The sequence below is a fragment of the Peromyscus leucopus genome, chromosome 19 (genome assembly GCF_004664715.2).
Source record: "Peromyscus leucopus breed LL Stock chromosome 19, UCI_PerLeu_2.1, whole genome shotgun sequence".
Classification (NCBI taxonomy): domain Eukaryota; kingdom Metazoa; phylum Chordata; class Mammalia; order Rodentia; family Cricetidae; genus Peromyscus; species Peromyscus leucopus.
The window spans coordinates 6,516,083-6,528,258 of NC_051079.1; the positions used below are offsets into that span (position 1 = coordinate 6,516,083).

The 12,176-nt window shown below is 41.1% G+C and overlaps 1 protein-coding gene across 1 annotated transcript in view; it reads right to left on the minus strand.

Annotated features, from left to right (window-relative positions):
- Positions 1 to 12,176, minus strand: part of Chst9 (carbohydrate sulfotransferase 9) — a 261,426-nt gene that overhangs the window by 223,244 nt on the left and 26,006 nt on the right. The window contains exon 2 of the mRNA XM_028892022.2: positions 5,651 to 5,866. Coding sequence (XP_028747855.1) covers positions 5,651 to 5,756 — 106 coding nt within the window. The 5' untranslated portion in view covers positions 5,757 to 5,866. The remainder of the gene's footprint in view (positions 1 to 5,650; positions 5,867 to 12,176) is intronic.

Consider the following 12,176-nt stretch of genomic DNA (forward strand, 5'->3'; position numbering starts at 1 on the left):
AGAGGAGAAAAGAAAGAACAGGAAGGCAGAAGGAGTCACTGCCAGCTGTGGCCAGAACAAGCAGCATGTAAAGATGCCGGTAAGCCACGAGCCACGTGGCAAGGTATAGATTTATGGAAATGGATTAATTTAAGCTATAAGAACAGTTAGCAAGAAGCCTGCCACAGCCATACAGTTTGTAAGCAATATAAGTCTCTGTGTTTACTTGGTTGGGTCTGGAGCAGCTGTGGGACTGGTGGGTGACAAAGATTTGTCCTGACTGTGGGCCAGGCAGGAAAACTCTAGCTACAATCATCTCTTTCATGAAATGGTTTAAACATCTGAGGCTTCGTTCTCTATGAGAAAGATCAGACAGACTGTGTGATAGAGGGGTCAAAGACTCAGGCAGAGTGAGGCAGCGTAGGTCAGGAGGCAAGTTCTATTAATTAACACAGTGAACTCCCAAAGGATGCTGCTATAAACCAATGGATGCCTCGGGATGTGAAACTTGGTCCCTAGGAATACTGAAACAAGTCTAAGGGAACATTTGGCTAGGGTGTTGGAAAACCATCATAAATATTATTTATTCACCTCCATGGCTAGGCAGTGGAGCATCTGCCACACATTGGCTCTATGCTGTTGGAAGGGTGTGCGGGAGTAAATGAGCCAGGGTGACTGATCTGCAGAGTGATCAGAGAAAATGAAATTACAGCTGAGCTCTGAAGGTGAAGCATGGGAAGTCGGACATGGTCCTAGTTCTGACGCTCTGAGTGTGGAGTCAGCAAGAGGACTGGTCTGGCCGATTCACCAAGCTCTCAGATTCCACAGACTAGGAAGTTCAAGTTTAGGCAGTCAAAAGTAGTGAGAAAAAAAATTTTTTTTTCATACTGAAGAACCTTTAGACTCTTTCTCTTTGTCCCAACTTATTATTTTGTCCTGCCATGGAGAACCCTTTTGCTTTTTGTCACAATAGATTGTCCTTGTGGACCATGTGTTGGCTGGGCACAGGGCCGCTTTTTTCCTGTACTATCTATGGGACCAGCATCCTCGAGGAAAGGGATTTCTTTTCCTGGGTCACTGTAATATCCTTGCATTCACCACATTGTTTGGTATCTGCAGCTGTGAAGTCCTCCGGCCATACTGCTGAGCAAATGTATGCCTGACCTCCCCAGGGCTTGTGGAGGCTCGAGATGCAGCCAGGCAGTATTCCTGCCTGCACCCACCTTGTCACCCCCTCCCAAATTCCACATGAGCAAACCAGTCTGGCCTGACATTGAATAGATTCTCCCAACCATTCTAGCCAGAGCCAGAACTGAGGATTTTATTTTACTTTTTATTTTTTTCTTAATCAGTTAAGGTACAAGGTTGGGCAGCATCCAGCTTCCTGAGCTGTAACTGAGTCTTAATTATACTGCTCAGAACAGGCAAGGCTGTGGATGCCCAGCCTCGTTCCACTAAGGATAACAGGCTGCAGCCACAAACTTCAGCTTGCCAGGCACCATGCTGAGTGCCTTGCAAATACTGGTTTCTCTGAAGCTTGGGTCTCTCATCTTCCTACAAAGGCAAGGTCTCATTGAATTGGCATCTTACCTTATGGTCCCATTTGTCCTTAATTTATTCCTTCCAAAAGTTCTTCTTCTCAAGAGCATAGACTAAGTTTTTACCCACTTTATTACTAATTATGTGGAAAATGTTATCCCCATTTTACAGATGACAAAGGTGAGTCTTGGAAAGGCTAAGGAATGTGCTCAGGTCACAGCTAATGAGAAGGGCATGAGTCAGACAGCCGAACTCCTCAAAACCTTTCTGAATGGAAAACTTGTGCTCTTAAGTGCAAAATGTTTTAAAAACAAAACTCATAATAATGTCAACAAAGCACACAAATGGATGTTTTTAATTAGATATTTAAAATGGGGCTGTGGGAATGGCTGAGTGGATAAAACACTACCTGCACAAGCATGAAGACGGAGTTAAGGTTCCCAGAACCTAAATAAAAAGCCAAGTGGCCGGAACTGTGATCCCAGCATTTGGGAGGTAGAGTAGGGATGCCTTAGGCAAGCTGGCCAGTTAGACTAGCCAGATCAGGAACTCCAGGTTCAGCATGAATCTGGCCTGTGACAAAGGAGGACATCTCTGTTCAAGCTCTGGCCTTCACATGTATGCACACATGACACACATGAGCCTTCACACACACTTGTACCCCCACACACGTATATTCACACACATGCACACTACACATACACACACACTTGCAAATTAACTGTTTAAAGAAAGGAAAACATGGGTACTAAAAGGCAATCTATCATCTGATGATGAGACAAGTTTTCATTTCTCTGTCATCCAATTTCCCCTTCATTTCCAAAAGACTGTGTCTTGTGTCTTCATCATCCTCTACCAGCATGTCAGAGCATTTGAAATATTTAGTTTGGGATCCTAAAGTATTTTATTTCCTTAGAAAAAGCCCAGGAAAACCAAAGGAGCATAGAAATCAGTCTATAGCCTCCACTTCAAAGGCCTCAAGCCAGAGTGTGCAGAGAAGCTAGCCATCCTCTGATACAGTTGAAGTGAGACCTAAACACCTGCTTCATCTGTGGGAGCTTGAGGAGCTGCAGCCAGCTCTTCTTAGAAGGTGTGTGTGTGTGTGTGTGTGTGTGAGAGAGAGAGAGAGAGAGAGAGAGAGAGAGAGAGAGAGAGACAGAGAGAGAGAGAGAGAGAGAGAGAGAGAGAGAGAGTTAAAGTGTCCAAAAGACAGATTTTTTAAAAGTTTTATCTTGCCATCAAAGTATGTATTCAAAATTTTTTAGGTTTAAAAAGTGATTGTCATTGAGTTTAAAATACCTGACATTCCCAGTGTTATTGAAAATGGATACCAAATGCATAGGTACCTACCTATGTGGAACGCCACAGACGATATGGGGACTTCTGTAGTATGAGGACCTCCCACACAGGTCTTTGTGAAGATTCTAGCTTGTAGCAGAGTTCACGAAAATATGCCTTCTGAGTTGCTTCATTTACTAGTATCAAGGATTTTTAAAGCATTTTACTGATGCTGTTGTATTTGTTACACACACATCTAATTACTCTTTAGGACTCCTGAGAAACAGCAAGACCTGTGTATGGGTCTCGCTGCGGTAACTCATTACTTCATAATGATAGGCAACTTCCCTCACTTTGTCTGGTAAGTGGGGTAACAGGAATCTTCCCTTTCCTAAAAGTAAACAGGTGTGATCCTCAGAGTGACACAACCTGGCTTTAAGTCCAGGCATTCCCTCCATACATATGCTTTGAAATGATAGCCTTTGGATAAGTGGTTTATATTCTAGAGTCTCAATTCCTTCAGCAATCACCCATCTACTCAGATATTATAAAGACTGGAGAAGGTTTATATTAAATATGATACTTTTTAAGCTCTTAACTAAATAAGGGCTTTGGACACATGTGAGATGCATTTTATTTTTTAATTAATTTGTGTGTGTGTGTGTGTGTGTGTGTGTGTGTGTGTGTGTGTGTGTGTATACTTGCCATAATGTGTATGTAGAGGTCAGAAAACAACACTATAGAGTTGGTTCTCTCCTTCCTTCCATCTTTACCTGGATTCTGGGCATTGAACCCAGGTCGCCTGGCTGATACTGCAAGAATCTATACCCACTGAGCCATCTTTTTTTTTTTTAATTTTTGAATGTTCATTTTATTAGATCACAGTAATGTACACTATAGAATTTCCCTTTCTTGCTCTCTTTCTCACTCCCTCTTGTTTATTTTTGCTTATGGTTTAAGAGGCTCCAGCCCATCATGACAGAGGAGACGTGTGGCAGGAGCATGAGATGATTGTTCACCCTGTGCCCACTCTGGAACTAAAGATGTCACCCACATTCAGATTGGCTCTTCCCACCTCAAGTAATCCCATAAATAGTAATCCCTCATAAATAGGACCTGGGGGCTATTTCTGTAATTATTTTAAAGCCCATCAAGATAACACTCAAGATTAACCATTGGGCTCCACCCCTTGTCAACCTGACACTCAAACACAACAAATTCAAGCAGTAACTATAATACACCCTTCATCTTCATATGCTCATGTAAAAAATACATTTGATTTTTTTTTAAAATCCTCATAGTCATTTACAATCCCAACACTTTTCAGAAACATAAGTGCAAAATTTCTTCTGTGACTCAAGCAATCTCTTAATGGTGAGTTCCGCATACAATTGAAAATAAAATACTACCAACATGCAATAGCAAAGAGCAAACATTCTTATTCCAAAAAGGAGGAAAGGAGGCATATCAAGAAAAGATCAGAACAAAGTGTAGACCCAGCAGGGAAAACACCGCATCTCATAGCTCCCTCCTGTGCATCTGGAGCTGGTGATGAAATCAACTAGGCAACAAAACAGTTGGGTAGCCCCATCCCTTCAGTTCTGCATAGAAAACAATTATAGACAACCTTTTTAACATAGGCCACTGTACAAGTTAAACAGATCCAAACTGTTGGCAAAGGTAAACCAAGGAAGGTATTTAAAAATGGAAATCACTTTTAAACTTGTCACACTGGTGACTCCTCGATCTTTTCAAAGTTGTTTAGCAGATACTTCAAGGGTCTTTTAAATAGACTATCTTTAAGTAGGTCACAACTGGAAACAATTAAGAAATCACTATGCTTCTACTTTATTTTCCTTAATAGTCATAAACCAAAGTCTGTTTCTCCCAAAAGAAAACAGTGAATTTCATTAACAGCCAAATGTATACATTCCTGAGAGGTTCTCTGACATTTCCCTTAATACTATGATTTTAATTATAAATATAACCATTTTAACAGTCACTGAACACCTTCTAGGTACAGGCATTTTAACCTGAATGAAGAATATAAAAGATGAACTTAGTGGTGGTCAGGAAAACATGGTCTATGGACCAAATCTGCCTAGCATCTCTTTTGTAAAGTGTTATTGAAACATGAGTTCATCTATTGTTCACTCAGTATCAGTGGTCACTTTTGTCCTATATTGTCAGTGTTGAGTAGTTATGATAGAAATATTATGGCCTGCCAAGTCAAAAACATCTTGCTACTAGTACTTAAGTTGTTTCACTGGGCGTGGTAGCTCATGCCTTTAATTCCAGCACTCAGGAGGCAGAGGTTGGCAGATCTCTGTGAGTTTGAGGCCAGCCTGGTCTACAGAGTGAATTCTAGGACAGGCAGGGCTGTTACACAGAGATACCCCATCTCAGAAAAAAAAATTGTTTCAGCCTCCACTTAACAGCAAATTTATGAAGAATTTTCATGTTGATGTTGAGAATCAACATTAAAAAAAATTAGGAATTAAAAAAGATTACCATATATTTTGCTCCTGTTTAGGCTTGGTGCAGATTGGTGGGCAGATCAAAGAGAGAATACGTTTTATACTTCTATAGGTAGTTTGCAAAAAAGACATTGATGCTGTGCTGACGGGACCAGGATGCTCCCCTTTGATATGACACAAACTGCAGGGTAAGCCCAACCAAAGGGCACTGCAGTGTAAAGTATTTAAAATATTTACTCCTTTTGAGATCTGGGCATTTGAGTTGTCGATTTTGGAACCTTTCTGGCTTATCATATATCTGTCACCATCACAACTTACTTGATACCAAGGGGCCATTGTGGTTATCATTTAGGGAAAACATAGGGTCTCCATGTTACCTGTGTGCTGTTCTTCAATCCAGACTTGCAGATACATGAAGAGCAGAAGCCCTGCTGCCCCAAACAGCAGGACAGAAAGGAAGACTTGTTTGGGGTTCATGACCATTTCAGATGGCTGTGTTTCTCTTCATGTCCGAATGCCAAGGCTACATGGCTTATTTCTCCATGGAGTTTCAATCTTTTCTTGATCTCTTGGGGCCCATTCCTCAAAGTAACCTAGAATTCCAAACAATTCACACTGTACATGTCTGGATTTGTATTCAAATATGGCCAAAAAAAGCATGCATATGAACAGCACTGAAGTCTCAAATACGTGGTAACTCACTGAAAGAGAAGCCCTGCAGTAAATATTCCCGGGAAGGAACTTGGTGTCCTATCTGTGGAATACTGTATACTCTTATCCTACCCATACTAAAGCACAGAATAACATTTAATCAAGTGAAAAGTTAAGCTATTTCATGTTGTAAAGAGTCAAGTGAAGGTTTGAGTTACTTCAACATGATCGTAAGGAGAAGAAGGGAAACAAAATGGATTACAAAAGAACGGAGAATGAGGTTTAGGACCGTCTTGTAGGATTTGGGAAAACCCATCATATCTTTAGTACCAAGGACAGCAAGATGCTCAACTACCTGGGGAAAAAGGGTGTAGTATCCTCCTGAAACCATGCACCTCCTCTGGTGTTCTTTAATGAGTCTCTAGGCTATTTGCCCTTCCCCCAACACTGTGTAAATGTTATGTGAATGTCTGTAGCACTCGACTCTCAAGGAAATTATGCATGGGAAAGGGTTTCAGGTTCAGTTCTGACGCCGTTATTTGTTTTTTAATATTTTCATATGTAGTTGGCTGGATCTGTAGAAGTATGCACATGTTCAGTACAGATACCTGTTTTGGCCAAATATTTTCAATCACACATTTGATGAATGCATAGATTAGGAGAACTGACTGTATATAAAATTCAAAACTGGAAAGTTTAATCTAGCATTTCCCATTTAGGTGAAATAACAGATTTATAAAATTTAAATGGGGAATTTAAAATCTCCATGGGGCATAAAAAATACAAAAGGCTTGGGTCTGAAAATCCCCTCCCATAAGAACATAATTACTGAAATCTATTAGAAAGCATAAAAATCTACCTTGGCAATGAAAGATTGCTTAAATATAAAACAAAAGAAAACAAATCAAAATCAGCTTTTTCTTTGAATAAACTTATTTAATTTAGTCTTAATTTTCTTCTATGTCACACCCACTTCTGAGAATCTAATGGAAATATGACCATTCTCCTTAGAAAAATATAAACACTCATAAGAGCCTGCATCAGATGCTGGTGTTTGTGTGACTTTCTTGAAGTTCAAGTGAGGATCATGTCTCCCACTGAACCATACCAAGCAGCATGGAGCCTCCCCTGGTTAATAGCCTGGCAAATGGGGTCACTGCCAGGACTGTATCTATGACATGCAGAGAGCCTTGTTGGCCACACACCACATTTCCTCTCTGGAAGAGTTGCATAAATATTTCTTCAATATGAAGACATTGTACAACTGTGTCTATAACTGATCTCTTATCCCAAAGATGACTCAAAATCTTTGAGGAGAGTCTTTGAGGAGCATACTGATGTATCTTAGTGAAAAGCTGTATTGGTTACCTTTTTTGTTGATGGGATAAAACATCCCAATGAAAAGTGACTTGGGGAGGGAAGCATTTGTTTCATCCTACATTTGACAGTCTGATATTGATGGGAGCCAAGATAGGAACTCAAGGAGCCACTGCTGAGGAATGCTGCTTCCTGGCTGGCTTTCCTCTGTGGCTTGCTCACCTTGCATTCTCTCCCCCACTGTTTTGCATTTTTTGTTAAAATATCATCACATCATTTCCCCATTCCCTTTCCTTAGTCCAGTTTCCCCCATGTCCCTCAAAGTCCTGGCTTCTTTTTCTTTGTCATTATTGCATATTTATATGCATAAATATTTAAATATAGCCTGCTGAGCCCATTTACCCTTTTAGTCATTTGGACGTGTGCCTTTCAATCCTGTTGCAGTCACAAAGTTGTGGGGTAAATTCTTGCATTTCTTTTCCTTGGCAACACCAAGACCGTGCACATTGACTGGCACCCTCCTAGTACCCTGTTGTCAGCCCCTGAAGCTACCTTTCTAGTTTCTAGTATGTTAGCTCAATGGAATCATCAGTATTTTGCTGTTTTGGTTAAAGGTTTATTCATTTTTATTTTATATGTTCAAGTGTTTGTCTACATGTACATCTGTGCATCATGTACATGTCTGGTGCACACAGAGGCCAGAAGAAGGTTTAGGTCACCTGGAATTTGGAGTTAAAGACAACTGTTTGCCTCAACGTGCATGCTGGGAACCAAACCCAGGTCCTTTGCAAGAATAGCAAGCACTACTTACCACTGAACCATCTCTCCAGTCTCAATACGGAACTCTCTCTCTTTTCCTTCCTTCCTTCCTTCCTTCCTTCCTTCCTTCCTTCCTTCCTTCCTTCCTTCCTTCCTCTTCCTCCCTCCCTCCCTCCCTCCCTCTTTCCTCCCTTCTCTCTCTCTCTCTTTCATGATAGGTTTGTGTCACTTAGCACAATGCTTCCAAGGTTTGTTGAGATTGTAGTTTGTGCCAAAGTTTCCTTCTAGTTTAAAGACAAATAGCATTTTATAATTTTTGTTACCACAACTTATTTACCCACACATACATCTATCCATGGAATGGACACTTGGGTGGTGTCCACTGCATGGCTATTGTGAATAACACTGCTGTGAACAGGATGCACATGTATCCTGTTCAGAGCCTCCTTCCAGCACTAGCCACACTACTTCTCAGCACATGTCCAGAAATTCCACTTCTGGGTCACATGGTAATACTGGTGTAAGCTTTGAGGAAGCCACTGCAGCTGTTCCACTTTTTGTTCCTACTAGCAATATGCTAGTTTAAGTTTGCTTTTTTGGTTTAGCTTTTTGTTTTGTTTTTATTTTTTCTTTTCTTTTTTTGGTTGTTTGAGAGAGGGTTTCTCTATGTAGCTTTGCACCTTTCCTGGAACTCACTCTGTAGACCAGGCTGACCTCGAACTCACAGAGATCCACCTGCCTCTGCCTCCCGAGTGCTGGGATTAAAGGTGTGCACCACCGCCTGGCAACTTTTATTTTCTTAATGAGTAAGGATTTTGAGCATTTGTGTGTGCTTCTTGACCATTTGTATGAAGAAATGTCCATAAAAATTCTGTCCATTTTATTTATTTGTTTCAACGACTCCTCCTCCTCACCAACCACTTGCATTCTGACACACCCCAGGATCGCCTGCCCTGGACTGGAACCACCAACAGTGGTCTGGGCCCTCTTACATCAACCACTAATCAAGAAAATGCCATACAGACACACCCACAGGCCAATCTGATGGAGGCAAGTCCTCATCTGGCATTCTTTCTTCCCAAGTAACCCTAGCCTGTGTCAAGTTAAAAGTTAAAAGCTGCTATGAGTAAGTGCAGGGCCAGTTAAATGATAGTATTTAGGTATTTTTGCTCTTTCCTTCTAATAGTATTTTGTTATGTAGCCCAGGCTAGCTTCAAACTCTGGTTTCTCCTGTGTCTACCTTCCAAGTACTGAGATTAGAGCTGGGTATCACCACATGCAGCTTAGTTAGCCATCCTTAGCAAACCAGTTTTCACACAGCACTTGGCTTTGGAGATAGTAAGAAAGAGTTTGTGGGGAATGTATAAAGTATTTAGAATTATCATTTCATTAGAAAAAACTACAACCCAATACTCAAAAGCATTGATGCACAAGCAGAAAAAATATCATCACAAGCACTCATTTTCTTTACATTTTAATTATAATGTGGAGGGGGCCAAAATGAAACAGCCACAGTTGTTAGCATCTCAGGTCACTTATTCAAATCAGCTTTTCTCAGTCCCCTAAGGAGGTGGCAACTCTTAGTGATTTTGTCAGAGCTTGGGGGGATTTTCAGTGTTTTGATCATGGCAGAAAAGCAGGTTTTAAAGATGCCGAAAATCTGCTGATTTTGATGGTGATCTTTTGCACCTATATTGAATGAAAAACAAATACCTATGGGTGTTTCGGCCATCTGCAGCAAAGAACAACTCCCCAGGAAAGCTATGAAAGAAGCTAGCTTTCTCATCCTTTGATAACTGCAGTTAGACAATGAACTGACATATTTCCTGGGTAGATAAGAAGATTGAGACGGGAGGAAAACAGTGGAACAAAATCTAGGACTAACAAAGAAAGAGTTGTTTACAAGAAGAAACAGACTTTTACAATCTGTCTACATAATTAAAACTTATCTCAGAAGAGGAAAGATAGAAAAAACTTAGAAATCACAGTGGTGTCACAAACCTACGGGATGGGGGGGTGTGCCAGCCCACAGAAGCACTCCTTGGGGGTTTGCAGAGGGAAATTATTACCTACCATGCTGGAAATAGATTAAGAATTTGCCCTGATTTTTTTCCGGAGGTGTTGCTATCGTCTCTCATATCCTCCTGGGTGAGGGAGGAGGCAGAAGAGCCATAATTGTTATTATGGCAGATGTGGGGAGGATGGTGTGATTAAAGCCACGAGGCAGAAAGGCAATCTGGTGTGAAACGGAGAGATCCGTTTGTTTTTCCTCCATCTCAGTCCATTAACCCAACGTTGGCACGAGGAAACGGCTCTCATTAAACACAGGTGAGGTGGCAAGAGCAACTGTTTTGCTTTAAGCCAACTCGAAGGTCAGTCGAGATGGGAACATGCACCTATTTGGAGATCATATATCTACCTCCAAGCCTGCGGGGGAAAAAGTGTAGTCTGTTGGAAAGTGACATTACGGAGAGTTGTACTGGTTTATGTGCGTGCACTCAGTGATATTCCCACAGCTTAAAGTTTCCTGGGCTCTGCACAGCCCCTTCTATTTCCACTCATGGACACAATACCTTCAATTCAATTATACTTATCTACTTGTTGCTTTGAACTCAACTCGGAGGAGAGATAACAGGAAAAAAGCTATGGCTATATTTTACAGTGTGTTAGTAAATCCATAGTTCTAACTTGAGTAGTGACATGAGGAATGTTATAGTTTTCATGTCTATCACTTGTAGTTTTCTTAGACCATTGACATTTCTACAATTATGAAAAGAATTGCATATATAATCACTTCATGCTGTTATGATCCCAATACATGAAGCTTATTCTTTTAAAACATGGAGGCCATCAACAAAAGTATTTTGTAACTTAAAAATAGTAAAAAAAATATTATTAATTAGAGGTGATTTATATATAAGAAAATTAGAAGGTGCTAAGCTTAGCAGAAGTTCATGATTTTAGCAAGAGAGCAGTGGTATTTGGGCAAAGTTAGTGTTAGGACTAAATTATACAGGCAGTATGGTGTAAAAGGAACCCAGAACATGGGTGCTTTTCTCCCAATCTAACCTACGGTTGGAACCCAGCAGGCATGTCTCCTCATCTTTTCCATGATGTCTGGATCATTCCTTTCTTTCCTGTCCCCTGTGTAAGCAGACACCACCAATGAAGGACCACATCCATTAACTCCCCACCCTTCGCATTGTCTGTGCTGCCCACACATCTTGGCTCTGTCTCTGCAGAACCAGTGCCCTCGCTACCCCTCCATCTTCTCCAGATTCCTGCAAAGGGTGACTCCACCAACCCATCCTTAACCTACGTACTCAGAGACTCCTTCCTCTGCGCCTCCTCCAGAGTTGCCTGTTATCCCTAGACAGGCTTCCAGTTAGACATTCAGGTCTGTATCTCAGACCCAGATGCCCTGAAGGTGGAAATGATGTTGCAAGGCAGAGCTTATAAAAAGATTACATTTTTAAAATTTTCTACCTTGTGTTTTGTTACTGTTTTGATTTTTACCATTCTGCCTGCCATTTGAGTTTCTTGTTCATATCTCCTCCCTACTTTTCTAATTTTGTTTGTTTGTTTGTTTGTGGTCCTGGGGATTGAACCTGGGACTTGGTACACTGAAGACAGGCATTCTTTCACTGAGTCCCACCTCCAGCAACTTCTATTTCCACACTGGTTTGTGTGTTTTTATAAGCTTTTTGGCTAGTAATTACTTGTTTATATTGGCATAACAAAACCTTTCTGTTTGTGACTCTTTCTGCCTTGCATATAGAGCTGAGCTTAACTATTATTAGGTTGGGTTCTTGACCAAGGGTGAGATTGGCACCATGGAAGAACAGAGCTCAGAGATAGCTGGGTTCTAGTTTCTGGTCTGTTTTGTCTCCCTCCTTCCCTAAACCTTGCACATTGGGACCCCACAGCTCCAGGGCAAACTGATATTAGTGCCACTAGTTGCTTCTTCAATCACCTTCTTCTTCTTCTTCTTCTTCTTCTTCTTCTTCTTCTTCTTCTTCTTCTTCTTCTTCTTCTTCTTCTTCTTCCTCCTCCTCCTCCTCCTCCTCCTCCTCCTCCTCCTCTTCTTCTTCTCCTTCTTCTTCTCCTTCCTCTTCTTCTTCTTCTTAATCTTCATCTTCATTTTGAGGTAGCTGGGTACTTCCCTCCTTCCCTCCA